This window comes from Cebus imitator, unplaced genomic scaffold (genome assembly GCF_001604975.1).
Source record: "Cebus imitator isolate Cc_AM_T3 unplaced genomic scaffold, Cebus_imitator-1.0 Scaffold73, whole genome shotgun sequence".
In the NCBI taxonomy this organism is placed as follows: Eukaryota; Metazoa; Chordata; class Mammalia; order Primates; family Cebidae; genus Cebus; species Cebus imitator.
Genome location: NW_016107388.1, coordinates 4,408,124 through 4,434,323, shown reverse-complemented (window position 1 = coordinate 4,434,323; position 26,200 = coordinate 4,408,124). Strand labels below are relative to the sequence as shown.

The following is a 26,200-nucleotide window of genomic DNA, read 5'->3' as shown; positions in this document are numbered from 1 at the left end:
TTCTCGGATACTCTCAAGCAATTCAGGTGACACCCGTAAGGTGCAGTTTGTCTGCAGCCTGTCACCCCAGTTAGAGCAGACTGAATGAAGAAAACGCAAGGAAATATTCTATGTATATGTCGTTTAAGTCATAATTTTATGAACTGGTCTTATTCTAACTGGATCGTTTTGCTACTTTCTTTGGATGGGTCACTCTAATAAACGTAGTTCCTGACTGCGAGCTATGCAGATAAGAAGTTCTAGACACACTGTGAAAATCCAGGTGCTTGCTTGCACGAAACAGGCACGCCCCTCCTTAGTACTGAATCTAAACGGCTCAGTCTCAGGTCTCGGGGAAGGCTGCAAGGCCGGGGACCAGGCGGCGTGCGGCTAAGGCAGTGAGTGCGCCAGGGAGCCTGCGGGCTGGAGAGGACGCGGGGCTGGGAGGCTCGGGAGCGGGGGCCCGACTCCGGGCGGGGTTGGGGAGACGGGAGGGCCGGGGGCGGGCGCACCAGTCGAGCTCTCCGCCCGCGGGTCCCCAGCGCCCAGCCGCGTCCCGGCTGCGCCCCGCCCGGCCCCGCCCCGCCAAGCCGCAGCCAGCAGTGGGAGCCGCGCACTGAGCCGCCCGGCTGCGCTCGCGGAACAGCAGCCCTCGGGCCAAGAGCGAGGCCGGGGTCCGACAGCAGGTGACGCCAAGGGCTGAGTCCGACCCCGGAGCGAGCGGTTCAGCACTGACCAGGGCGTCCCCTAAATCTCCTCGCCTTCGCTGTCTTTGGGAACCAGAGGTGAGCTTTGGGTTTTCGAGGCGCAGTTCTAGGTAGGGTTCCTTGCAGGGCGGTAGGAAGGGGGCTTGACCTTGGGGACTCAGATGGGCAGTCTGGGAACAGTTCCACCAGGAGCCGGTGACCAGAAATGGTGGGGGAGGCACCTCCGAAGCTAGGGGAGAAGGAGCGAGCGCTCTTCGCCCCTCTCCGGCACCCAGCGGCGAGTCTGCTGGCGGGGAAGGCAGCGAGGGGTCCGTCCTCCGTGTACTGCCCGGGGCGACGTGCGGCCCAGGTGGGTGTCCGTGAGCTGCGGGTCCCCAGCGCCGCCGGCCAGGGCGCCGGCAAAGTTTGCCTCTCCGCGTCCAGCCTGTTCTCTCGCTCCCGCAGCCCCGCAGGTGTCGCCTGTCCTCGCCTTCCTGCTGCAGCCGCCCGGCCATGGACTCCCCGGTCCAGATATTCCGCGGGGAGCAAGGCCCCACCTGCGCCCCGAGCGCCTGCCTGCCCCCCAACAGCAGCGCCTGGTTTCCCGGCTGGGCCGAGCCGGACAGCAACGGCAGCGCCGGCTCTGAGGACGCGCAGCTGGAGCCCGCGCACATCTCCCCGGCCATCCCGGTCATCATCACGGCGGTCTACTCCGTGGTGTTCGTCGTGGGCTTGGTGGGCAACTCGCTGGTCATGTTCGTGATCATCCGGTGAGCGCGGGGTCAGCGCGGCGCGGGGTGCTGGGCGGGGCAGGGCAGGGAGTGAGGGTCGAGCCCGCCACTGGAGCGGCGGTGGGGGCAACCAGCCAGGTGGTGGGGACTCTGCTCCGCGAAGGATCCTGGAAACGCTACCGGGTGACCTCCTGCAAGAGGTGAAGGATTTCCTGCGGGAGTTTTTGGTGCAGGACTGAGAGGTTCACACAGGGAGAATCCGAGGGGCCAGGGGCGTCTGGAAGGTTTCAGAGCGACCTCTCCACCTCACCCTAGGGCCCAGTATTCCTGCTGAAAACTCTACGCGCAGGGCAAGTGCCACAGTGCTGACAACAGGGCTCAGGTCTCCTGGTAAAGGAACTAGTCTGTTTGCCTGGTTGCCTGCAGCAGTTCGGAGCACTCTGTTATGCAAATATTTCTTACAATACATTTCAAGCCCACCCAATGCCCTGAAGATAATTCAGAATTTCCTGTGACTCCTCAGACTGGTGTTTTGACTTGTAAAACAAAAGTTGATATAAGATCTACCGTTGCTGATATGCATATATGAGCCTTTTTAGTACCAAATGTCATCTCATTTGTTAGGAATATCAGTAAATAACATTTTTCTCCAAAGCAAACTGCTTTGCTAGTTTTTTGTTTGTTTTTCACCATGAGAAATTGAAGATTTTATTTTATGGTGTTTTGTGTGTGTGTGTGTGTGTGTGTGTGTAATTTTCTTTAGGTCAACTTCTAATAATAAATATCCAAATATTCACATGCATGCTCATTTTCTGGTAAGCAATGCGATTCTGACTTTAAGAAGGAAAAACAAGAAAAGAAAAAGCCAACCTGTTCCCCACTCTTCTTGAGATAGATGTGTTTCCCTTTCTGGAGCACTAGAGCTTTGCCAGCACACCTGTGAAGCTTGTGTTCCTTTGAGAAGTCTCTGTAAAATAAGGGAGGGGTGCAACTCCTCTGGCGAGGGACGCTGAAACGATGAATAGCTGATCTTTTTAAAGCTTGACTTTAGTTTTGAAACAGGTCATTTATTTATTATGAACTCTAGGCCATATCATGAACAGTAGCATGAATCTTGCTCTTAGAAAATTATCATAATAAAAATACCTCTTTACCTTTTTTCTTTTTCTCTTTTTTTTTTTTTTTGCTTGAGAATGTCAGGCCTTTTATTCCTATGTATGCTCTGACATTAAAAACCATCATTTAAGTCTCCCAATACATATTATAAAGCTCATTTTACCAACGACTAGTGTTTGTAGCTTGGTACCCTTGGTTTTCATAATTGCTCATTGCATTTCACAGGAATTCTATCAGCGATGAGTAAAGGTTATGGAAGGAGGGAATATCTTCAAAGTAAATTGTTTGTCTAAGTCATTAGTAATCTCAGGGCTGGTCTCTACTAAAGAGACAGACAAAATGGAAGACAACTGTATTCTAAATTTTAATTAAAATTTTTAGGAGATCTTTGGCACTGAAGCCTTTTTTTGGTGGTGGAGTAATAGAAACATTGAAAGAAGAAAGCTCTAAGAAAAAAAATTACCTCTGTTTCTATTCATATCATATTTAGGGGCTCAAGTAAAATAGATACATATGATTGTTATTTGAATGAGCACCTGAAGTCTCCGGTTTGAAAAGAGCTTTGTAGTTGCTCCACAACCTTGTACAGCCTAGGATTAAAAAGAGTGAAGAATCCTAAAATAGCATTTAGATGTTATGTGTAAATATAACTCCATGGGGAACATTTGACATGTAAGAAGGAAAAAAAAAGTCCTGTAGATTAGCTAGGACTTTTAATGGATAGAGTTCCCAGAGATATCCAACACTAAAATGTGTTGTAAGAGGGTTAGTTTAGCATAACATATAAAAGAATTTGGATGGTTCATATAACATCATTCTCTTACCGCATTCTCAATACTTAGAGGTTACGTTTGATGATAAATGAAAAGTGAAGCGTTCTACTGCCATCCTGGAGCGCCAACCTACTGAAACCTAGCTAGTTCACTTATGGCTAAAGCACATACATTTTAAGGTCTTCACAGTAAAAGGTTAATGTCTAGTGAACCTAGTTCATTTAAGTCCATAGCTAAGAGGGAAAGGGAGGATTTAGTATTATTTCATAATGATAGATGGTTCGAGGATTGAAGAAGAATTGAGGTACTTGGATTTATTTATCTCAGGAAAGGAAGAGACTGAAGATTGGAGAGAGGGTGACTGAAGTGGTTTGCGTGGTGATCATCACGGCTGAGCGCAGAAGCAGGGTGTGGAGGCCCGGCAGCCCTGTGACTGAAGGGGCTGAGTAGCTGCGCTTGAAAGAAGGAGGATACTATTTTAAAATATTTTACATGGAAAAGGCTCCTAGCATAGGTCAGTCTTAGAGAAAATCATTGTAGAAATGGAACTTAGATGCTCAGAGAATGGGCAGGTGCAGATCTAGGCTGGTCAGCTCAGACCTGGGGAGAAAGAGCTGTGGGAAAAGATTTGGCTACTTTTACGCCTGCCTTACAAATAATTTTTCCCACCTCTGGCCCCTCTAATGCTGCCTCGTATCTTCTGATTTAAAGCTTCTTCAAGAGTTCTCATCATTTAGTGTGTACCAACTGCCATAATCCCTTGATAATTAGGGCGCATTCATTTTCACTGTGGAGAGCTTAAAATGTAAGTACTCCACCCTCCCAACTCACCAGGCTTTGGGGTTTGTGGTTGTTGGGTGTGGATAGATACGGATGTGATCCTCAGGATTCTTTTTTATTTTTTTTGTGATGGAGTCTGGCTCTATTGTCCAGGCTGGAGTGCAGTGGCGTGATCTTGGCTCACTGTAACCTCTGCCCCCTAGGCTCAAGCGATTCTCTCACCTCAGCCTCCCAAGTTTCTGGGATTACAGGTGTGTGCCACCATGCCCAGCTAATTTTTGTATTTTTGATAGAGATGGGGTTTCACCATGTTGGCCAGGCTGGTCTCAAACTCCTGACTTCAAGTGATCCACCCACCTTGGCCTCCCAAAGTGCTAGGATTACAGGTGTGAGCCACTATGCCCAGCCAACCCTCAGGATTCTAATCCCGTGGTATCCTGATTTCCTCCTGTGCAGTCTTCATTTTTCATTAATTAATGAACACCATGACACCCACACCCCTCTGCCCTGCCAGAGGCAGCCCTACCTTTGACATTGTAAATATCCATTCTCCTGCTCTTACCACAACTTCATACATGTTCGACTCCCTTACAGAAGGTGACTAACATTTAATGAACACTTCATATGTGTCAAGCAGGTAAAGCTACCTTCTTCATGTGACCTATTTAATCTTCACAACTAGAGGTATATCATTATCATACCCACTTAACAGAGGAGGAAACTAAAGCACGGAAAGGTGAAATAAACTAAGGTCACAACTGGGTAACCCATGCGGCCAGAATGATCTCAGCGGCCTGATCACAGATCCTGTGCTTTTATCTGCTCGGCTCCTCATTTCCCACCGTACCACTTCGGCAAATGTTTGGATTCTTTCTTCCCAGAAGACTCTTCATTTTCTCCCAGACTATCTCTTTTTCTCTTCACCATCCTAGACTCCATAAGCTATCACTAAAACCTCTGTCTCGACAACACACTCAAGTGCCCTGCCTTCTTGTATTTCTGCCAGTGTCTTCCACCAAAGCCTTAACCTTTGATCAAGCCAGTGACCTACCATCCTTATTCCTATATGCAGCTGGTTGGATGCTATTGGATAAAATCAATTTTATCTTTGTCAAGGCAAAGTCACCGCCTTCAAGTATATCTGACCCTAATTCTGCCTAGAAGTTTTTGTGTCCCTCTTCTATTTTCCAGAAAAAGCCAATTCTTTCATTTCCCATTTTTAAAAAATGAATTCAAATCTGCACTGATTGCCAAATCCTCCACCTGATCATATGATCTTCATGTCATATTCTTTACTCTCTTTATCATATTACCTTCATGAGTGGTTTCACCCAGTAGTTCACCAAGACCGTGGAGTGCATCCCCTAGGGACACCGCTTCTCTACACACACATGTTGGCAGCCATCTCCCTGCATTCTGTGTTACTTCATGGGAAGATTCTCCTTCCTTCTATCCAAGGCTAATTCTTGCTCCTGGGTTGTGAAGCTCATTGCCTTCTAGGGTCTTTACCATATAAGCGATCTCCTTTCTATGGTCTGGAATCTCTCCCTCCTCACCTGCTCTTCAGCACATGAACATACCCAAGTGTCTGTCATCTTACCAATAATCAAAAACCCACATCCACCAACCTTCCATTTTCCTCAGTTTCCTTGACTAACGGAAACTTCACCCTCCTGCCTGTCATGGGTAGGCAAGCTTCTTGGAGTAATTCCTCCTCTTCGTTTCCTTGTCTTCCACCCGATCCTCTGCTCCAAGCATTTGGGCTCCCCTCTGATGGTCATTCAAAGCCATGGTGTGTGTTTCAGATGCTCGTTTTAGGCCACTTGCACTTGGCTTCTGTGTAGGGTCTGGCATGCTTGGCCAACTCACTTTCTCACATAGCACCCTCTCCTCGGCTTCCCCCGCATCCTCTGACATTCTCCTTGGTCCCTGCACAGATTCCTCTTCCTGTGAGTTTCCTAAATACTCATCTTCTCCAGAGTGTTCTCAGCTCACTTCTGTCCTCACTTTGCATATTCTCTGTATTAGTCAAGGGTCAGCCAAAGAAGCAGGACCAGTAGGGGGTGTCTATGTTAAGAAATTTCTCACAGAAACCTGGCGTAGGTGGCTGTGGGACTGGCTAGGACAGGAAGTCAGGAGAGACAGGCCGCTGTCGCCAGGCAGAATTTCTTCTTCCTCAGGGAGCTTTGGCTATGCTTTTAAGGTTTCCACTGATTAGATCAGCGTCATTCCAGATCACCTAGGATGATCTCCCTTGCTTAAAGTCAACTGATGATGGACTCGAATCACACCTACCAAACACCTTCGCAGCAGCACCGAGATGACTGTTTGAAGACCTGGAGACTGTAATCTGGCCAAGGTGACTCGTGAAACTGACCAGCGCACTTCCTTTCAATGATTCCATCTATTCTTGTGGCCATAACTGCCAGGTACATTCTGACAAATCCGAAATCTAAGTATCTCTTCCTCTCTCCCAGTTATCCATTCCTATCTGAAGACTCAGCTGGCTTCCTTCCTTCTAAATGGCTCATTGTGATGATCTCCCTGAGACCTCAGGTTTCTAGAGCCTCCATTAATTTGCTAAGGCTTCCATAACAAAGCACCACAGACCGGATGGGTTAGGCAACCCCAGTGTTTGATATTCCCATAGTTCTGGAGGCCAGAGGCCCAAGATCAATGTGTCTTCAGGGCTTTTCCTGAGGCCTGAGGCCTTTCTCCTCAGCCTGTAGGCCTTCAAGTATATCTGAAGGCCTCTCTCCTTGGTCTATAGATGCTGCCTTTCTTCCCCCTGTACCTTCCTGTAGTCTTTCCCCTACGCATCTGTGTCCTAATTTCTGCTTATGAGGACACCAGTCATATCAGATTGGGGCCCCTCCATATGGCCTCATTTACCTTAATTACCTCTTTAAAGGTCCTGCCTACACATGCAGTCAGCCCCCATTCCACGTCTGTGAATTCTGCATCCATGGATTCAACCAATCATGGCTGAAAAATGTTGTTTTTTTAAATTGCATCTATACTGAAGATGTACAGACCATCTTTCTGGTCATTATTCCCTAAACAATACAGTATAACAACTATTTACATACCATTTACATTGTAGTAGTTATTATAAGTAATCTTGAGATAACTTAGAGTATAGGGGAGAATCTATGTAACTTATATGCAAACGCTACCATATTTTATATCAAGGACTGGAGCATCCATGGATTTTGGATCCAACAGGGGGTCCTGGAACCAATCCCACAAGGATACCAGGCAGGACTGTACAGTCACATTTTAAGGTACTAGGGCTTAGAACTTCAGCGTAGGAATTTTGGGTGGATACTATTCAGCTCAGAACACTGCCCATCCTCTTTCTGTTCTCCTCAAGAGGACATTCCGTTAAGCTTCAATTTTCACAATAATTATGTATACGTCCTTTTTGTTTAATTTAAAGAAAAGTTTTACTCTTGGAAATGTTCATTTTTTAATATATTAATTATAAGTATAAACAAGAAAAATTTATTAAGAAAAAAGCTATCACAATACAGACCTGTAGGGTTCAATCTCTCATGAACCTTGCTCTGGGAGACCTTTGCTTCCCTGCATTTCAGCCCCAGCTGTATTGAAACCTCCCCAAAGGGGGAAGTTTGTAAGGCGCCTAGAAGAAAACACAACTGCAAAAGTACTATGGAAATGGTTACATTTCCTGAACTCAGATTTCTGCACCAAAGGGAGCCAGCTCCCCCAAGCTTGCTAGGCATACAGCTTGGTCCTTATAAAAGTACTCATCTTCTTGCCTATAAATAGCAGGGCAGAGTGTTTCTTCCCCAATCCACTGAACAGAAGTTCCAGGCTTCCTCTGCTGGGATCACCTCCCGTTATTTGCCATTTGCTGACTCATTCAAGGCACCTCTGGGCCAGCCTGGGCCTCATGGTTGCACTCGTGTCAGCCTCACCAGAACTGTCTGGCTGTCTTGGAACTGGAGAAGTGTGGGATGGAATGGGGTGACAGAGTGTCTGGCACAACGCCTGCCTCTTCTCTCCCGAGTTTCTTCTTCTCCCTCCTTAGAAGTACCTGTTGTAATCACTGTTGTGTGTACATACATGTTCCGCATTCTCACAAGTGTCCACATAACATGCCTTACATCATATCACCAAATTATATGTACAGAGGCATTAAAAAAGCAGGGGTACAATATGGTACCCATATAATTCACCGTTTGCTCCTCCCTGCAGGACACCAGTCTTATTTTAGTCTTTGGTTAATATAGTATGTTCTAATTTTTCTTGAAACCTGTCTTTAATTTCTTGATCCTGTCTTTGAATATTTTCTTTAATACAAATGCAGCAAAATAACTTCAGAAATTATTTTCAAGAGACTGTTTTTCATTTCTCAAAGTAATTTGTATACCTTTGACAACCTTTTGAAAGAGAGAATTGCAACTGCTTATATATGGATTAGCCAAATTATTTTCTCCCCTGTGGGATGTGTGATCGCAGGGAACCAAAGCCTCGTGGAACTGTTTGCAGGGATCAGAGAAGATAACAACCACAGAGAGAGAGAGAGAGAGAGAGACAGACAGAGAGAGAGAGAGAAAAGGAGAAAAGAGCAAGAGCATGAGAAACCAACTTGGTGATCAAGTATAGAGCTCCTAAACTTTGCTAGACTGCAGGCAAAACTGTAGCCTTCAAAATCATTTCTTGATTGTGTTGACTTGCCATGTTTTCTGATGCCTGCCTCAGAGTTAGTTTCAGAAAGAATTTGCTTCTCATTGGTACAGAATAGCTCTTCTCCATGATTCATTCAGCTGCATCTCTTCAGAAGCAATGTTTTCATGTGGCTGTGCAGTTAGCACCTCCCTTCATTCCTGTTTAACTTGGATGTACTTAATTGTCGCGGCCCCAGGAGTCTCCGTGCTCAGTGAAAAGCCTTAAACTTTATTGGCTGCAGGACAGTTGCCCTTTGAAGATTTAGTTTATGTGGTTTCAGTGGTGCAAGTAATACATGCTTAGAATCATATATTAACAAGAGATGGTTTCAGAATAACATTTATTTGTTCCTCAACAGAAACATCTGCAGTCGTCCTTTCTTTCCCCTTTCTTTGGAGGGGATGCTGGTTTACGTCTTTGATAAAGAAGGCTTATATAAGAAGAATAGATTTTAGGAGTGGGGATAATACTGTAAATGGCTGAAGATTGTTTAATGCTTGCCTTCTCCACTGGCCAAGCAGATTGGAATTTCAGTGGAGGATGGCAAAACCATGTGATGAATTGAGAGCTCCCAAAGGAACTGGTGTGAAGCTGGGCAGGGAAGCCCTGGATTAAGAATGGCTGGAGTTACATGCAGTCAGAGACCAGCTATGATAGGACTGATTTTTTGAGCTCCTGTTGAGCTCACTCAAATTCACAACACACCTATGAAACAAAGATTGTCAGAGCTCGTTTTCAGATGAGGAAATCAACTACAGAGGTTTAATGAACTGCCCAAGGGCAGACAGTCGTTAAATGATGGATCTGGTATCACAGCCCAATTTGCATAGCCCTGAATCTTCTCAGTGCCCTCTGCCTGGCTAGGTTGCTTCCTGTCCCGTGGAGGACTGGCTCCATGAGGAGAGGAGAGCGCAGGAGGGCATCGTCCCCATCTCCATGTGCCGACGTTCCGACCTAGGTCAGCTTTCTGTATAAAAATAGGAAAACTAATTCTAAGTATCCATATACTGCTAGGCATATGGGTAGTTGTGCCCTAGGAAACAGCACGCCAGCCGTTAGCGAGGTGCAGTTTTCTTCTGGGCGCTGTTGGGCATAAGAAGCGCTCACCCTGTCCATACCCCTGAATACACTAGAACGTTCCTTCTGGAGCTCCAGAGGTGCATGATTCCAGAATCGGGACTACTGAGAGGAAGAGCTTAGCAGCTCCCTGGGGCACTGGCTGTTCCCGTGGAATCATCGCTCCCCATTCCCCTTCCTTCCTTGCTACCACCCTGCATGGACAGCCTGCCCTGATTGCGTGTGGCTGTCTGCTATTCTCCTGATGTGTTTGTGCTTTTCACGCAGGAGAGTGATTCTTGAGAGCTGCAGGGGCCTGGCTTCTGCAGGAATATGACTCCTTTAGAATACTACAGATTGAGGGATATCAAAGTCAGATCCTTTGAGAAGCAGTGAATTTTATTTCCTTTTCTTCTCTTTCCATTTTCCTTTGCTTCCCTTTGTACTTTCCTTCTCTTTCCCTTTTCTTTTCCTTTCCTTTATTCCCTTCCTTTTTCTTTTTTCTTTTACCTTTTCTTTTAAACAAACAAACAAACATGGAGTGTCTCTCCATTGCCCAGGCTGGGGTGCAGTGGGGTGGTCAAGCCATCCTCCTGTCTCTGCCTCCCTCCTTTTTTTTTCCTAAAATTGATAAACCACTGCCCCTTTAAAAAGAAAACCCTACAATCACAGTAGTAAATAATCCAGAAGAGACTGTAGCAATCAATTTCGTTGAGATGAACTGAAACTGTCTGAAGAATTTAGTGAACAGCACAGCCATCATTCTTCATTTTATTTTTGTTTTTTAAATAGTTTTCTTTTAAATCAGTTTTAGCTTCACAGAAAAATTGAAGGGAAGTTACAGAGTTCCCATATACCCCGTTCCCCCACACATGCACAGTTCCCCCACAGTGGGGCATTCGTGGGACTGTGGAGCCCGCATTTACACATCATTAGCACCCAGAGGCCATACTTTACATCAGGGTTCATTATCCCCCCCACCCCCCCACGCCAAGCTTTGGTGGGTATAACTGACAAATAAAAATGACATATATTAAACATGCACAATGTAATAATTCAATATGTGTTAATTTGTGATTACCACAGATTACGCAGTCATTACCACTCACAGTTGCCATTTTGTGTGTATATGGTGTGCTTTGGGGGTGGGTGAGAACACTTAAGATCTACTCAGTCAACAAATTTCAAGATGAACAGTACAGTATTGTTGATGCTAGCCCCCTGCTGTACATTGGATCCCCTGAATTTATTCCTCTTATACTGAAGCTTTGTATCCTTCGACCAACACTCTCCATTTACCCTACCCTTTCAAACCATTTTGCACTTAAACTCTAGAATGCCATGCATCTGGAAAAAAAGCCCAGGAAAAGGCTTGTTGGCAATACAGAGACAAGAGCGCCAGCACTCATCTCTTACCATGCCTATCTTCCATCATTTGTGAAAAGGACTGCATTTTTCTTGGTGCTGCAGAGATTTCCTCCTACTGAGTTTGGTGTCTTGGGCATCTTTGGACTCTAAGGGTAGCTCCAATGTTGTAAGAAAGCCACCAGCTTCCTGTGGGTCCATGGCATTTGATCACACTCATGTTTTCACCAAACAGCATCTGTTCAGGTGCATTCTATGGATCTTTAGGTATTTGCTGTATTAAAGGAACTTATTTAGAAAATCACCAGGCTTTTGTTTTGTTTTGTTTCCTTTTTCTTTGTCATTATATTGGAGCTGAAGTTTGAATTCCCACTGTCTCACTGGTTTGTGGTTTCAGGCAAGTCACCTACTCCCTTTTAACTCAGTTTCCCCAACCCTCAAAAATGAGCCTATGGAAAAACTCCACAATGTACATGACATTGTTTTGTCTATTGAGGCGGCAGTATTTAATGTATGTAATGTATTTATTACAGTATTTCCAGCTGGGCTATGCCCTGTTTCTCATGCTAAATGTTCTCAGAATGCTTTTCAATCTTGAACTATGGCAAAATTTATTTCTCTGATAAAATTTCTCTGATTTTAAAAGAAACCTTGGAATAAAACCTAAGTTCCTTTGCTTATTACATATAGATTCTAAGAACTGAAAAACACTGTATTTCTAAGATGTTTTCTGAAACTTTTTCTCTTCAGAAAAAAGTGGGGCAGTGGTATCTTATGGGATTGTAATATGGCTTATTAGGCCTGTGGTAGGTAATGAATAGTAACAGTAATGACAGCAGCAGCAGCCATGTGACACTGAAGGCTGCATTCACTAAGCAATTATCCAGTACCAGTCTGGTGCTAAGTAATTTTATGCATGTCTCATTTAATCATCATGACAACTTTATCAAATAATGTGAAATTCACCAAACAGTGTCTGTCACATAGTGTCATCAATAAATGTTAAAGTGATTTTTTTTCCTTCTAGTGTTCAGGGTCCTCTGTGGCCTGACATTACTGTTCCTATCCCAGGCAGCCACCTGAGACACCCCAGCAGGATGCCTGAAGCAGGAAATTCATTTCCTCATTGACCTCTGAATGAGACACTAGCCAGAAAACTTCTCTCTCTGTCCAAATCTTTTGCAAAGCTCAAGATCCTGCTATGTTTTCTCTTCAAAACATGTCCTGACTTGCTCACTACACAACAATCTTTCCCTTCCATGTATTCCTATAGTTCATATTATAATCTGGTCTCAGTTTAAAAGATCCTCAGAGCCAGGGTCTGTATATTGAGTTTTTCAGTCATCCTCAAAGTCTAGTATATTGCTGCTTATGGGGTAGGGACTTAAAAATGTGCTGAAAGAAATGAAAGGTCGAAGATAGGGGAGAGCGCATGCCATAACTGGAGAGGGCAGAGAGGACGCATGCGTTACCACAGGGGACAGCTGCAAGGGAAGACCCAGAATGACTGAAATCGGTGCAACTGAAAGTGTGTTGGTTTTTAAGGTATACGATAATCCATCATCAAGATTAAAAGTTTATTATACTATTGTCATGAAGGTGAGAAGGAGTTCCTGATTAAAGAAGCATCACTGAAATTTAAAAAACAAAAAACAAACCTAGGCAATGCACCCCAACAGCAAATCATGCTAATAATTCAATAATTACCTCTTCTACCTCCTGCGTATTGTCTGAGTCCAGCCGTGCGTGGAAAGGACAGGAAGTCCTGAGAGTGCTGTGTTGCAAGGTCAGCTCCCCCATCTCGAGTGCCTCCTTTCTAGCGCGGCTAGTGTCACGTCCTCCCGGAAACCCTGCCTGGTGACACTGGTTCCTGACATCTCAGCAGATAGCTTTGTTCCCCTTACCATCACACAAGCTCCAGTGGCTGCCAACTTTGAAGCCACCCCTTGTTTCTCTGTAAAGAGGAGTACAGTAGGACGGTCTTGAGTCAAGATGTCATTGGGGATCATTTCTAAGTCTCTGGAACACCCTCCGCCCTATTGCCTGGCCACCAGAGCCTTCCTGCTGCTCACAACCCAAGTTCCCTAGTTAAGCCCTCTTTCCCCGCCTGCCCCTCACTTCCCATTCCATGCAGGGTACTGTTGTTTACAGGTCTGTTACGTTGCCGGTTTAGCGAGGAGAGCCCACGGACTTTGCTCTTTTCATACCATATGCTCCTTCAGTGTGTACGCTCAAAAGTGCAGCCATGAGCTGCGGGCCCACCTCCAGCTCCTCCACGCGAGCCAGAACTTCCCACCCAGATGGTGCCATTTTGCTTAAAATGCTTGTGAATTTTTGTAAAGCAGTGTGGGTGAAATGAAAAGTAATTTCATATCATAGCATAATGAGAAAGCTTGCCTGTTTTTTTAGTGGTGGACATACAATGAATGAAAAGGCTGGCTAATTCTGTTGCGGTTAGATACAAACAATACCCCAGGGCTCAACCAGACTGCCTCTGATCGTCACCGCTTGCTTTATATTCACGTTCACAGAGTAGTCCAGTGTAGTGCGCAGAAGACTATCTATAAATATTCATTGAATTCATAGTTTATTCATTAATTTTAATTTTACTCAAGAGTTCTCCCTTTATAGTTACAGGTTTATAAGCATGTGTCTTCCAGAAACCTGGAAGAAGGGCCCTGCCTTGTCACCCCTTCCAGATCCTCCCACTGAAGTCCTGCCTCCGCTGACACCACACAAATCACTGAACCTACCTGAGCCTAACTTGCTTCAGCTTTATGAGGGAAAAGACATAAGTCTCCCAGGTAAACTAGAAGGGCAGTAGTTTTGAGAAGCAACTAAGACACATGCAAGTCAAAATACTGGACTTTGCAAATTACAGAGTGCTGGGGAAATGTAAGAATGCATGAATTGGGATCAAACTCCTGGGTTTAAATTTCTGCTATGCCTTTTATAGTTATATCACTTTGAGAATTTTAAAGAAACTCCTGTGATTCTTAGTCACTTCATCTGTAGAATAGGGATACCAATACCTCCCAGGTGGAGTGACTGTGAGGACGACATGAGACAGAGCATGGGGAACGCACAGCAGAGGGCCTCATGCGGGCGCTTCGGAAATGTGCTCAGTGTGATTATTGCCCACATTCATCTCTCTGAGATCTGACGGCAGGGTTTGAATTTTTTACATGTTCAAGTCTTATGCAGTTTCATAAATCTATTGGGTATAATAAATATTTTGAGAAACTAAGATCAAGCTATCACTCTACATTGTGTGAATACTTAAAGATGCACATTTTACTGTATGGTAATTCATGCATCGTCCCGTTCATTTTCTTCCTGTCAGGTCCCAGGGCTCATTTTTATTCTCACCTTTTATATTTAAGCTCAATTGGGTAAATATGACCATGGATGCTACCTAGAAACTACATTCTTTTCTGCTTTCTGTGGTAACTGGTGACTTTCACCCACGTAAGAAGGGAGGAAGGAGTTGGGGAACATAATATAAATTAAACATGCTCTCTGAGTCAGGTGCATTCATTAATACCCCTGAAATTCTATGAGATAAATATTACATTTTCCATTTTGTAATTTGGGAAACTGAGGCTCGGGGTGGTTAGTGACGGTCTAAAGTATACTTGTTAGTTTGAAAAATAAGGACTACAACCCAGGTCTGCCTAAGTTTATGGCAAAAAGAATGCCAGTCTGACTTCATAAAGAAAGAGGGCACTATCAGGGTCACAAAATACAAGAGGAGGAGTCAAAGATTCCTGCTGGAATCCTTGCTAGTATCTGGGATTTCGGGGTGGGGGAGATGAGAGAGTAGAAGGTAGGTGTGTAAGATGTGTTTTTTTTCAAACGTAAAACCACAGTGTTAAGAAAATATCTGAATAGATAATATGTCAGTCTTTCTCATTGGAAACAGTAACTGTCATTGCTTGGTTATCTCTGCTTTTGTAAAGCCTGTGCCGTGAGAGCTTCGCCACCCATGTTTAGTCACTTTCTAAAACTTATGGTGGGTCATGTAATAATGCCTGAATAAAAAGTATAAAGCCAATCGCATTTTAAAATAGACGCTTTCCAGATGAAATCACTCTTTAGTTAGCAGACCGTATAAATGGAAACCAACAGATACTAACTCTGGTACCCATCTTCACAGTGCCTTCCCAGCTGAGCCCAAACACAGCCACTTCCTAATGAGAAGAGATGGGAGGTGGGAAAGGCAGTGGACGCTGAGGGTGGAGTGTGATCTTGTGCGTCAGGCTCTACTGCCCTTGTCTCATGAACTGTGAGTTAGGTTTTATGATTCTTGTTTAGCAGGAACTGAAACTCAGATAAGTCATTCACTGAGTTCAGACTCAGGACTGTCTGAGTTCGCATGAGACCACACTGCCTCCAAGAGGAGCTGGGGCTGTTCTGTTATCACAGAATATTCAAAGTTGTTTCTCATGTGGAAATTCATGTATCAAACGGGGCACACTTGAATTGTGACAAGGTCCTCAAATCTGAGGCTGTAGAAGATAATCAACATGGATTTTCCCAACAAGCTTCAGCTCTTGGCCTTTGAAAACCTGATGGTAGGGTTTGGAACATTTATTTAATGCTCTATGGATGTTTAAGGAAGCATTCTGTAAGCAAGACAACCCTCTTAATTCAGTCTTAGTTGAAAATTAAGTTGTCCTAAACAACATGTTATAATGTAAAGAATAACTCAGGCATCAAAGCAATCATTCTGACCTTCCTTGAAAATTGTTCTTCGCTCCGTTGGAAGATGAGGCATATTATGTACTTAGAAAATATCTCAAGGAATAAAGAAAGACAGAATTATTTCTCTCCTATTGTACCATATTATGCTTAGTGCTATGACATGTGTAAGAGCAGAATTCAGCCTGCTTTATTTATATAATATATCCAAAATGACAAATTAATGGTGCACTGGAGAACAAAAATCAGCAAGCCTAATTGTGTTTTAGTCATTGCAACTGAACATATATCAAAATTGAAAACCATTTTGTAGTTTCAAAAGGCATCACAGTTATAATGATTGATTTCTCAAAATAACCCTGAGGGGAAAAAATGTTTTAAACAAGTCAAAGAAAAAGAATATATTGTTTGAAAAATGCTTAAAGCCAAGCGACTCTGGGCAGGATTAAGAAGAATTGCTAGCCACAAAATGAAGACCTGTATTATGTGCAGTACTAGGTCTATGTGTCTATCCCTCTATCTCTGCTGTATTCCTTGTCTTCTTCATTAAAATTGTTCAAACAAAGCACTAGAATAAACACTTGATAAAGCTGGAGATCTTTGTCTATTTTCCTATCACCCCCAATGTCTGCAGCAGTCCATTTAATTGAACAAAGAAGCAAAATCAGTCATCCAAACGCTATCACAAACATATTCACCGCATGGATTTGACTTGAAAATGGAGGGAAATGCTATTGTTTCTTTTCTTTTAGATATACAAAGATGAAGACAGCAACCAACATTTACATATTTAACCTGGCCTTGGCAGACGCTTTAGTGACTACAACCATGCCCTTCCAGAGCACGGTCTACTTGATGAATTCCTGGCCATTTGGGGATGTGCTGTGCAAGATAGTCATTTCCATCGACTACTACAACATGTTCACCAGCATCTTCACCTTGACCATGATGAGCGTGGACCGCTACATTGCCGTGTGCCACCCCGTGAAGGCTCTGGACTTCCGCACGCCCCTGAAGGCAAAGATCATCAATATCTGCATCTGGCTGCTGTCGTCATCCGTTGGTATCTCCGCAATAGTCCTCGGAGGCACCAAAGTCAGGGAAGGTAAGAGCAGTCATTTTCATTCCATTCATAAAAATGTAGCTTCAAGTTATATAGATTTTTAATTTGGAGCGAGTAGGCCATATAGCCACACATATCTGTGGAAATCAGTGCCAAAAGGCAATAGAAATAGTGCCTGGATTCATGAAAGATGAGAGAAATAGAACCATTTTATGTCCCTTTCCACCTCTAAACAGAGAATGCAATAATGGCATTGCCAGGAAAGAGATGCCCGACCTGTCTCCCATTCTGGAAGTGCTTAGTAGAATGTGGAGGGGTGAGGATGAGGTAAGAAACCTCAGGCATGTGGAATTTTAAAGTACAACCTGACAATTCCAGGACACACCTTCTCACTCTTATTTTCTAACAAGGGGCATCAATTATGGGTGACAAATGTCGGTTCTTTCCTCTTTTCTTCCTCAAGGATAACCTCCACATCACTATCTTAATAGCTTTGGCTGTAGGCCATTCAAAATCAAGTTAAGAGATGAATGGTAGTCACAGATGTTTGATTTTGGACAGATCAGGCCTTACCCCATACAAACCAGCCAATTGATGTTTTTCCTGTATTTCTAGGATGGTAGTTCTCACCCTGGCCCGCACATTGGAGTCACCTGGGTACTTTAGAAAACACTGCTGCCTGTGTCGCACACCCAAAGGGTCTGGTTTAATTGACCTGGGGTACAGCCTGGGTGTCAATATTTTTGAGCTCTCCCCACATAACTCTGACCTGCAGCCAAGGTGAGAGTTACTGTTCTAGGAGTTTTGCTTTACTAGCAAAAAGTAAAGCTATGGAAAGCATCTTTGTTCCTTATAGAAATTCGTGATGGAGAGGCCAGCAGAACAGTCACTCTGGCCCTTACTCATGCTGTTTAATTCTCCAGCAGGCATCTAAATGCTCCAGTTTATTAGGGAGGCCCATAATACCCCTGAAAGCAGATAACCGACTATATATAGTGAGGACTTTCCAGGTCATAGTGAAAGGGCAAGGCACTAAAATCATAGCTTGTCTTGCATGTATCTGGTTTGTTTGTTTTTAGACTTAATCTGTTTAGGTTTCAGTTTATAGTTTTAGATTCACGGCAAAACTGAGCAGAAAGCACAGAGAGGTTCCATTTGCCCCCTGCCCCCACGCAGGCACATCCTCCCCCATGATCAACATACCCCATAGAGTGGTCCATTTATTACAGCTGCGAAACCCACACTGACACGTCATTATCACCCAAAGCCTGTAGTTTACAGGAGGGCTCACTCTCTGGGTTGTGCCTTCTGTGGGTTTGGACAAACGTATAATGACAGGTATTGTTTTTTCATGAAGCTGTTTTTTTTCCCTCTGAAACTACAAAATGAATTTCTAGCGTAGTCACAGCAGGTGTCAAGCTATACTACTAGGTAAATTTTAAGAAATGCCCAACTTCCTTTATCATATTTGCATTTTAAAGTGTGATTGATCACACACAGAATTTTGTTGCTTCATGCCTACAGAAAATGGAAATAAAGAACAAGAAACTCTTCTGAGGCAAAGCCTTCACTTTACATAAAATGTTGGCTCTAATATTTTCCATACTGCAGTATATGTGTATATATTATTTGAGAGTTCATAGTCTGCACTTACTGTAATTATAATAGCTTAGAATTATTATAATCGCCATAAGCAGAAACAGTTATTCTTAACAACATGAATGTACACAAGAAAAGCTTTAGTTTAGCTATTAGAACTAACTATAATGAAGACAACCATGAGAATTTGGAACCTGAGACAGCAGAAACCGCAGCCCTCTGATAGTAATATACAAGGAAGCAAAAGTCTGCTTTTTCAACTGAGGCAGTTGTATGGATACTTCAACCTGAAAATGCCCTCTTCTTCCTGAAACAGAACATTTAATAAAAATGGCAGGCTTGGACAGGAATTTCTGTTTTTAAAATGCTTAGTTTTTATGGCTCCATAATAGTTTTACATTGGGGGGGGTTTACCAGTGCTATTTTAATACAAGCATACATCATGTAATGATCAAATTAGGGTAATTGGGATATTCATCACCTCTAGTATTTATCATTTACAGCTAGTGCTCGACTTACGACCACGATTGGTTCCGACAGACCGGTCGTAACACGATTTGGTTGTAAGTTGAGTAGGCTATATGCACGCGGAGATGGTAGTGCTGCCGGAAGCTGGTCCGCACTGTCGTACGCCCAGCTGGGCAACGTTTGCGCTGCCAGATGCAGAGCAGTCGTGGCTAGCGATTGTGGTCGTAAAGTCGAATGGTCGTAAGTTGCATAGGTCGTAAGTCGATCAATACCTGTATTTGTGTTAGGGAATTCCAGTTTCACTCTTTTAGTTATTTTGACATATGGAATAAATTATTGTTAACTGTAGTCACCCTCTTGTGCTACCGAACACATCTTTTTCCTTCAAACTGTATTTTGAGTAGCTGTTGTTGATTATTCCACCCACTCAAATACGTATTATCTCCCACTACATGCAAGATGGTTTGAGAGGAAGCTGAGCCTCGGAGTTAAAGATCTATCAAATTAAACAGCAGCCCCGTGTGGCTTCTGCTTAGCTTAGTTTAGCCGGTGACTTTTCCATAGTAACTGCTGTAATTAGGACACATTTTCGAGGGTTTGTTATTCATGTGGTATGTATTTGTTTGTTCATTTATTTAACAATTTATTCTCTTTATGCACCACATGTTCCCAATACTACCCTAGGTGCCAGGGATTCAATGTTGATTAAGGCAGGCTGGGTTTTCTATGAAGGCAGCTCACATTCTGGATGGAGAGAAAAATGTCAGGAAGGTAACACATAATTACAGATCAGACAAGCTTCTGTCTGGGAGATTGGGTAAGTATAAAATGTAGACAGAGTATAAGTTACTAAGGAGAGGACCGTTTAAGAGACACACCTCCATCTGAATGTCTCTGAAGTGACATTTAAGCTGAGGTCAGCCACAAGAAAGAGCTAAGGCTGAAATCAAAAGCTAAGCAGAAAAAGTCAAACCAAACCATGCTCCCTACCTCCAAGGAAACGCTTCTACCAGTTTCAACAAACAAGTCATAATCCAGAATTGAATATTTACATTGAACTCAGATGTTTTTTTCATGTATCACCCATCAAAAGTAGCTTAATGGATACCTTATATTCTTTGACACTAGAAACATTTAAAAATCATTTACCATCAACACTAAAGCAAAAGTCAATAGTCTTCATAGTAATATTACGTTGGACAATGACTTTTTTAAAAAATCAAAAACGTCAAATTACTCTGGAAGCATTCATTTACTACTCGAAGGTTTGATCTGGTATTTCATAGATAACATGAAGGTTTCTAAGATAGTCATCTTGATTAATTGTTAAAAATGATTATATCCCTGCCGGGTACGTTGGCTCCAGCCTGTAATCCCAGCACTTTGGGAGGCCGAGGCGAGTGGATCACGAGGTCAAGAGATCGAGAACATCCTGGTCAACATGGTGGAACCCCGTCTCTACTAAAAATACAAAACATTAGCTGGGCATGGTGGCGCATGCCTGTAATCTCAGCTATTCAGGAGGTTGAGGCAGGAGAATTTCTGAACCCAGGAGGCGCAGGTTGCGGTGAGCTGAGATCGCGCCATTGCACTCCAGCCTGGGTAACAAGAGCGAAACTCGGTCTCAAAAAAAAAAAAAAAAAAAGATTATATTCTTTTTGTTTTAAAGTATATGTGATTAAAATTCTAGTAGGATGGAATATTCCACTGACTGCATGAAAACGTTTTAGAAAACATTATTAATAGAGCTGTTTTGCTACTTAAAAAATATTTGTGTGCTATATTTGAAGCAGATTTTTTCAATGTCAGAAGAAAATATTTTCATTACAGTAATCATACAGTGTTGCTTATGACCACCTTGTCTGTGAGGAAGGACCAGGGCAAAGAGAGCTCTGCTGTGTGCTCACTGACTTCTCTGGGGCAGGGGTTGGAAAGGTAGGCTGGCTGGAGTCCATGGGACACCCACAAAAATGGTTTAGAAGGTGTCGATCCTGAGTCCCTGGTCTTCCTAGTATCAAGACTACTCCAAAGAGAATACTACCCAGCAAAGAGAAGCACAGCAAATAAAGCAATTTCCTAAGTAATCACATACAAATATTTGTTTTATCTGAGTTACATAATAATGTTGGTAAAAATGAAAATAAATGTGCCGGATTTACTCAGAATTTCCTTGATGATGATGGTGATTCTCCCCTGCCTCCTCCAAAGGCTCTACTCATGTTTCAGTAGTGCCCTTAATCACAGCGAGTGCTGTTGGTTCCATTAAATCACAATACCTGCGTCATATTTAAACAAATTTTAGATCAATTTTTGTTGACCTACATAATGATTTCCTGTAAACCACTTAATGTTTTTCAAACAAGTTGGCTTTTGCTAAATTCAGTGACTACATTGAAATATTTAATAGTTTATTACAAATAGTCATTAGCTTTTTTACTGCCAGAGCCTTGGGTCTGGAAGAACTGTTAATGAATGGAAATAGAAATAAGTACTCATGCTATATATCAGCTCTTTAGCCCTTCTGCAAGCCATCAGTGTCAAACCAGCTTCTGCAACGAGATGAGCAATACTGTCAGCTAATCTTAATTCTACAGTATTGTGTATGTTACCAGTAAACAGTGACTATCATCATTGTTCCATGTACAAAGATTAGGATGGTTAATAAAATACAATATTCATTAGTAATTTGGTGATCTACTTCAGGCAATGTCATCTCACCATAATTGGACCATTGCAATCAAAGGCATTAACATTCACATTTCCAACACTTTGCAGCCATGGTAATAGCAATAACAGGTCTCTGTGCTGTGGATTTTGTCGCCTTCCTCCAGATGTGGATGTCATCGAGTGCTCCTTGCAGTTCCCGGATGATGACTACTCCTGGTGGGACCTCTTCATGAAGATCTGTGTCTTTGTCTTTGCCTTCGTGATCCCTGTCCTCATCATCATTGTCTGCTACACGCTGATGATCCTGCGCCTCAAGAGCGTCCGACTCCTTTCTGGCTCCCGAGAGAAAGATCGCAACCTGCGCAGGATCACCAGACTGGTCCTTGTGGTGGTGGCGGTCTTCATCATCTGCTGGACCCCCATTCACATCTTCATCCTGGTGGAGGCTCTGGGGAGCACCTCCCACAGCACGGCTGCTCTCTCCAGCTATTACTTCTGCATCGCCTTGGGCTATACCAACAGTAGCCTGAATCCCATTCTCTATGCCTTTCTTGATGAAAACTTCAAGCGGTGCTTCCGGGACTTCTGCTTTCCACTGAAGATGAGGATGGAGCGGCAGAGCACTAGCAGAGTCCGAAATACAGTTCAGGATCCTGCTTACCTGAGGGACGTTGACGGGATGAATAAACCAGTATGACTAGTCGTGGAGATGTCTTCTTACAGTTCTTCTGGAATAGAGGAGTTGAATGATCTAGGTTTAACTCAGATCACCACTGCGGTCTGACATGAAAAGACAGAATTTGAAATAAACTTTTAGACATCTCATGGTCTGAAGTCATCAGATGCAGACAGCATTCACGATTAGTGGAAACATCAAAGACAAAAGGTCCATGCAATACATGCACCTCTTCTCTAGGGCACAGAAGCAAGGCAGACCCTCTGTTCCTCTGATGAACAAGGTAATAGGCCTTTTCCTTCCGGTTTTCTAGATTAAGTTTAACACCCATTTACTGTGGCCTTCCTATGCAATGTGGTTTCAAAAGCTCGGTTTAAGAAAAAAGGAAAAGAAGAAACATCTCTTTCAGAGCTCAGTGGGCATGCAATCCACATGTTTAACAATGACAGCAACGACCTCCAACAGAATGAGAACTATTTCCAGGGTTCATGCCCAGCTCAGTGTATGCTGTGTGGACACGCATTTCACGTGGCTGTGTGGTGAGAATTCCAGCTTACGTAGGGCTTGGACCGACATCTGAGGCATCTGATGTTCACAATGTTCGCTTATACCAGAACATTATCTTGCTATTTATGAAATTATTTAAACATTCGGAAGGTTGTTTGTAACGTGGTTTAATTTCTCGAAAACTACAGATTTTTTTTCTTAGCATGCTGTTCATGTAGACAGTCCTACGATAAAGCATGTCCCATTGTCAAGAAACATAAAGTAGTTTGAATACCACTGAAAATATATACAGTTTCTTCTGCAAATAATAGTACATGTGCAAATAAGGAAGGGCTTGCTTTCCAGCCAGGCGATTTCCTGAGGGCACACTAATGATATCCCCTGAGTTGCTAAGTTGATGCTGAGACATTTTGCTGGGAATTAGTCATGGAGTGATCTCTTTCAGACTCCCCAAACACCATTTAGTCCTGTAACAGTGCTCATAGCTCATGTGTTAATGAAGCACAGAAGCTTTAACTCGCTCCCAGGTTGTAGCTGTAGCAGAATTTCGTTTATTTGCCACATCTCTTTATGAATATATAGCGATTCGCAGCTCCTTTCTATTCATGGAGAGGAAGGTGTTTTGCCTCTGTGGATCTCGAGGTACTATTTTGTGGCTCTCGGCGGGAAGTAGAATTGTTCCTAAATGTGTGCTGAATAAGGACATGATGTCCCTCCTGGAGCCTGGACAGATCCTGCACAGCTTTCTGTGAAGGGCATCCCTGCTGAGGATAATGCCAGGAAAAGCACATTTAGGATAATTTTGCTAAAACTTCCAGATGACATATAAATTTCCTCTTTTTCCCCCTGAAACTTATCGTTTCAAAGGTAATGGCTTTTTTCTGTAATTTGCCTGGGAAGAAAAAAGGGATAATTTAGAAATAACACTCATCTCCAAGCCTGTATCTTATTAGGGCAGCATCCTCTGGAATTTAATAGAAAAATTGAATACATAGCCCTGTGTAACTACAGACATCATTACAACTGTTAAGTTCTGTTCACCATGCACTTTCTCAGTGTGTACCTACTCTCACCTTTTGGAAACAAAGCCTTGCATTGAAGGTTTTACATGTGGCTTCCGAATGTTACCATGTTTGCTTCTACTCCAGATTGTCATGGCACCCAGCACAGACAACATACGGCAGAATGGCAGTGGTTTCTCCTCATGAAAATGAAGTGCTCTTTTGAGTATTTCTTGTTTTATTGAAATTCCTAGCTGCCCTTGTATTTTTATAACTGAATGTAAGTAGGAATGGCTTAAATACTGGTTTATACTAATCCCGTGGTTAAAAATCTTGGCTGTGGCTCAGGAAAGGTATCTATATAGAGGACAGTTCCAGAAACCAGCCCTGGTGAAGTAGGAGATACAAAAACTTCTTTATGGAACACGAAAATCCAAGAGACTTTCTTGTCAGATACTTGTCCAGGGCAAAATGTAGCAGAGACAGGATTGTGAGATGAATTCAGAGTAGTGTGTTTTCCTCTTCTTTTTTTTTTTTTTTTTTTTTTTGAGACAGAGTCTTCTCGCTCTGTTGTCCAGGCTAGAGTGCTGTGGCTCAATCTGGGCTCACTGCAACCCCCACCTCCTGGATTCAAGTGATTCTCCTGCTTCAGCCTCCCGAATAGCTGGGATTATAGGCATACGTCTCTGCGCCTGGCTAATTTTTGCATTTTTAGTAGAGACAGGATTTCACCATATTGTGCAGGCTGGTCTCGAACTCCTGACCTCAGAAGATCCACCTACCTCGGCCTCCCAAAGTGTGGAGATTATAGGCATGAGTGGCCGTGCCTGGTCTATTTCCTTTAAATTAGCAGTCCACACGCTCTCATAGCATTAATTGCCATTATTGGAATCTGAATTTTTGCCTGATTTCCCTGCTTCTCCTCATACATAAGTCTGCAGCCCAAGGAGAGAAAAGTAGCTGTATGTGCCCACGAGGGTGTCAAGCTTTTTGATTCTTGTTAATACTGACTCCCCCACATTGAAAAAGGAGTGAAGAAGGGGGTGTCATTTGAGGGCACTGCTTTAAAGCAATGATAAAGTGGATGACATGGCAGGGAAAATACCATTTACACAGTTGTATTTCGTTTTGAAAGTGTGTACATGCTTTTTGTGTGTGTGTCCTAATGTCCTGCTGTGAAGAAGGAACAACACTGCCATGTAGTCACCGCTCCAGACAATGCAGACCCTCTGGCTCTCCAGTATCTCTCATCTCTTGACGCTCCTATTCTCTGACCTCAGTGAGAAGGGCACTGTCTGCTGTCTCTCTTTGAGACCAGAACTGCATGTGTTTAACCTTGTGATCGATTCTCTACATGAACCTTATCTTTCCATTCTGGTAAGAAGGCCTGGAAGACAGGTCCTAGCAATGGGTCAGAGAAGGCACAGAGAAGTGAACCAGCCATGCAGGAGCAGCGCTGAGGAGGAAACCCCCCACTCTAACTGGGAGGAAAGCAGAAACACTCTTAGCGTCTCAGAATACTTACCAATCTAAGAGTGTCCCTCAAATGTAAGTCAGAACTTCAGGCTTAATACTAAAAAATGATTCATCATTTTGAAAAATCGTTTGGAGGAAAAAAATCAATAAAGAGTCACATAAAATCTTCAGAAAATGGTTCTATTCTGTGATAAAGTACTGAGAAATAAAAGTTCTTAAACTTGTATAACTATCGTCAGACAATTGATAGGTGTTTCATCTGGTCCTGAGGTGAAATAAGATGTCTCTCACAAATGCAGGGAGCACATTGGCTGTTTTTAAATTGGAACATTGTAAAGAGAAAGCTGTACAGGGTTGTGTGTCCTATCAATGAGATTTATTTTCTAACCAAGAGCTATTTGGATGATTTAGCATAAATATGAAAATCAAAAAGAGTCTAACCCAGCTTCCTAAGGCAATTTTCTCCTCGGAAACAAAAGTATACTCATATGTTCTTTACTATAATGTATATTATTTTTATCTTGTGTTTTAAAAGATGATAAATGTGCATTGTATATACAATTGTGTGCCTTGCAATAAAATCAAAATTGTACCCGCTAAAAATTGCAACAGTCAATTATTGTGGTAAATTGTTGATTCTATAATTACTTCAGTGATGCTGCACGTTAGCAAGAACACTGGAAACTGTTTGTCTAAACTCTAAGGGTTACTCTAACTTTCCATCCATGACAATGCTGTGGGTGACTGGTGGATAGAAACAAAATATGTGGGGATCTAAACTGTGACCTTTAATTCCCAGACCTGGAAATCTCTTAGGATAATTCATCTGTTTTCCCAATAAGGCTGCCGGGACCCCAGAAT

General features: G+C 43.1%; 1 protein-coding gene across 1 annotated transcript; it reads left to right on the top strand.

The window, feature by feature from the left end:
- Positions 1 to 307: 307 nt before the first annotated feature.
- OPRK1 (opioid receptor kappa 1) lies at positions 308 to 25,943 on the top strand. Its single transcript, XM_017531780.2, has 4 exons — positions 308 to 764; positions 1,131 to 1,435; positions 16,635 to 16,987; positions 21,844 to 25,943. The coding sequence occupies exons 2-4, from the start codon at positions 1,179 to 1,181 to the stop codon at positions 22,374 to 22,376; spliced, it is 1,143 nt and encodes a 380-aa protein (XP_017387269.1). The 5' UTR covers positions 308 to 764; positions 1,131 to 1,178; the 3' UTR covers positions 22,377 to 25,943.
- The last annotated feature ends 257 nt before the right edge of the window (positions 25,944 to 26,200 follow it).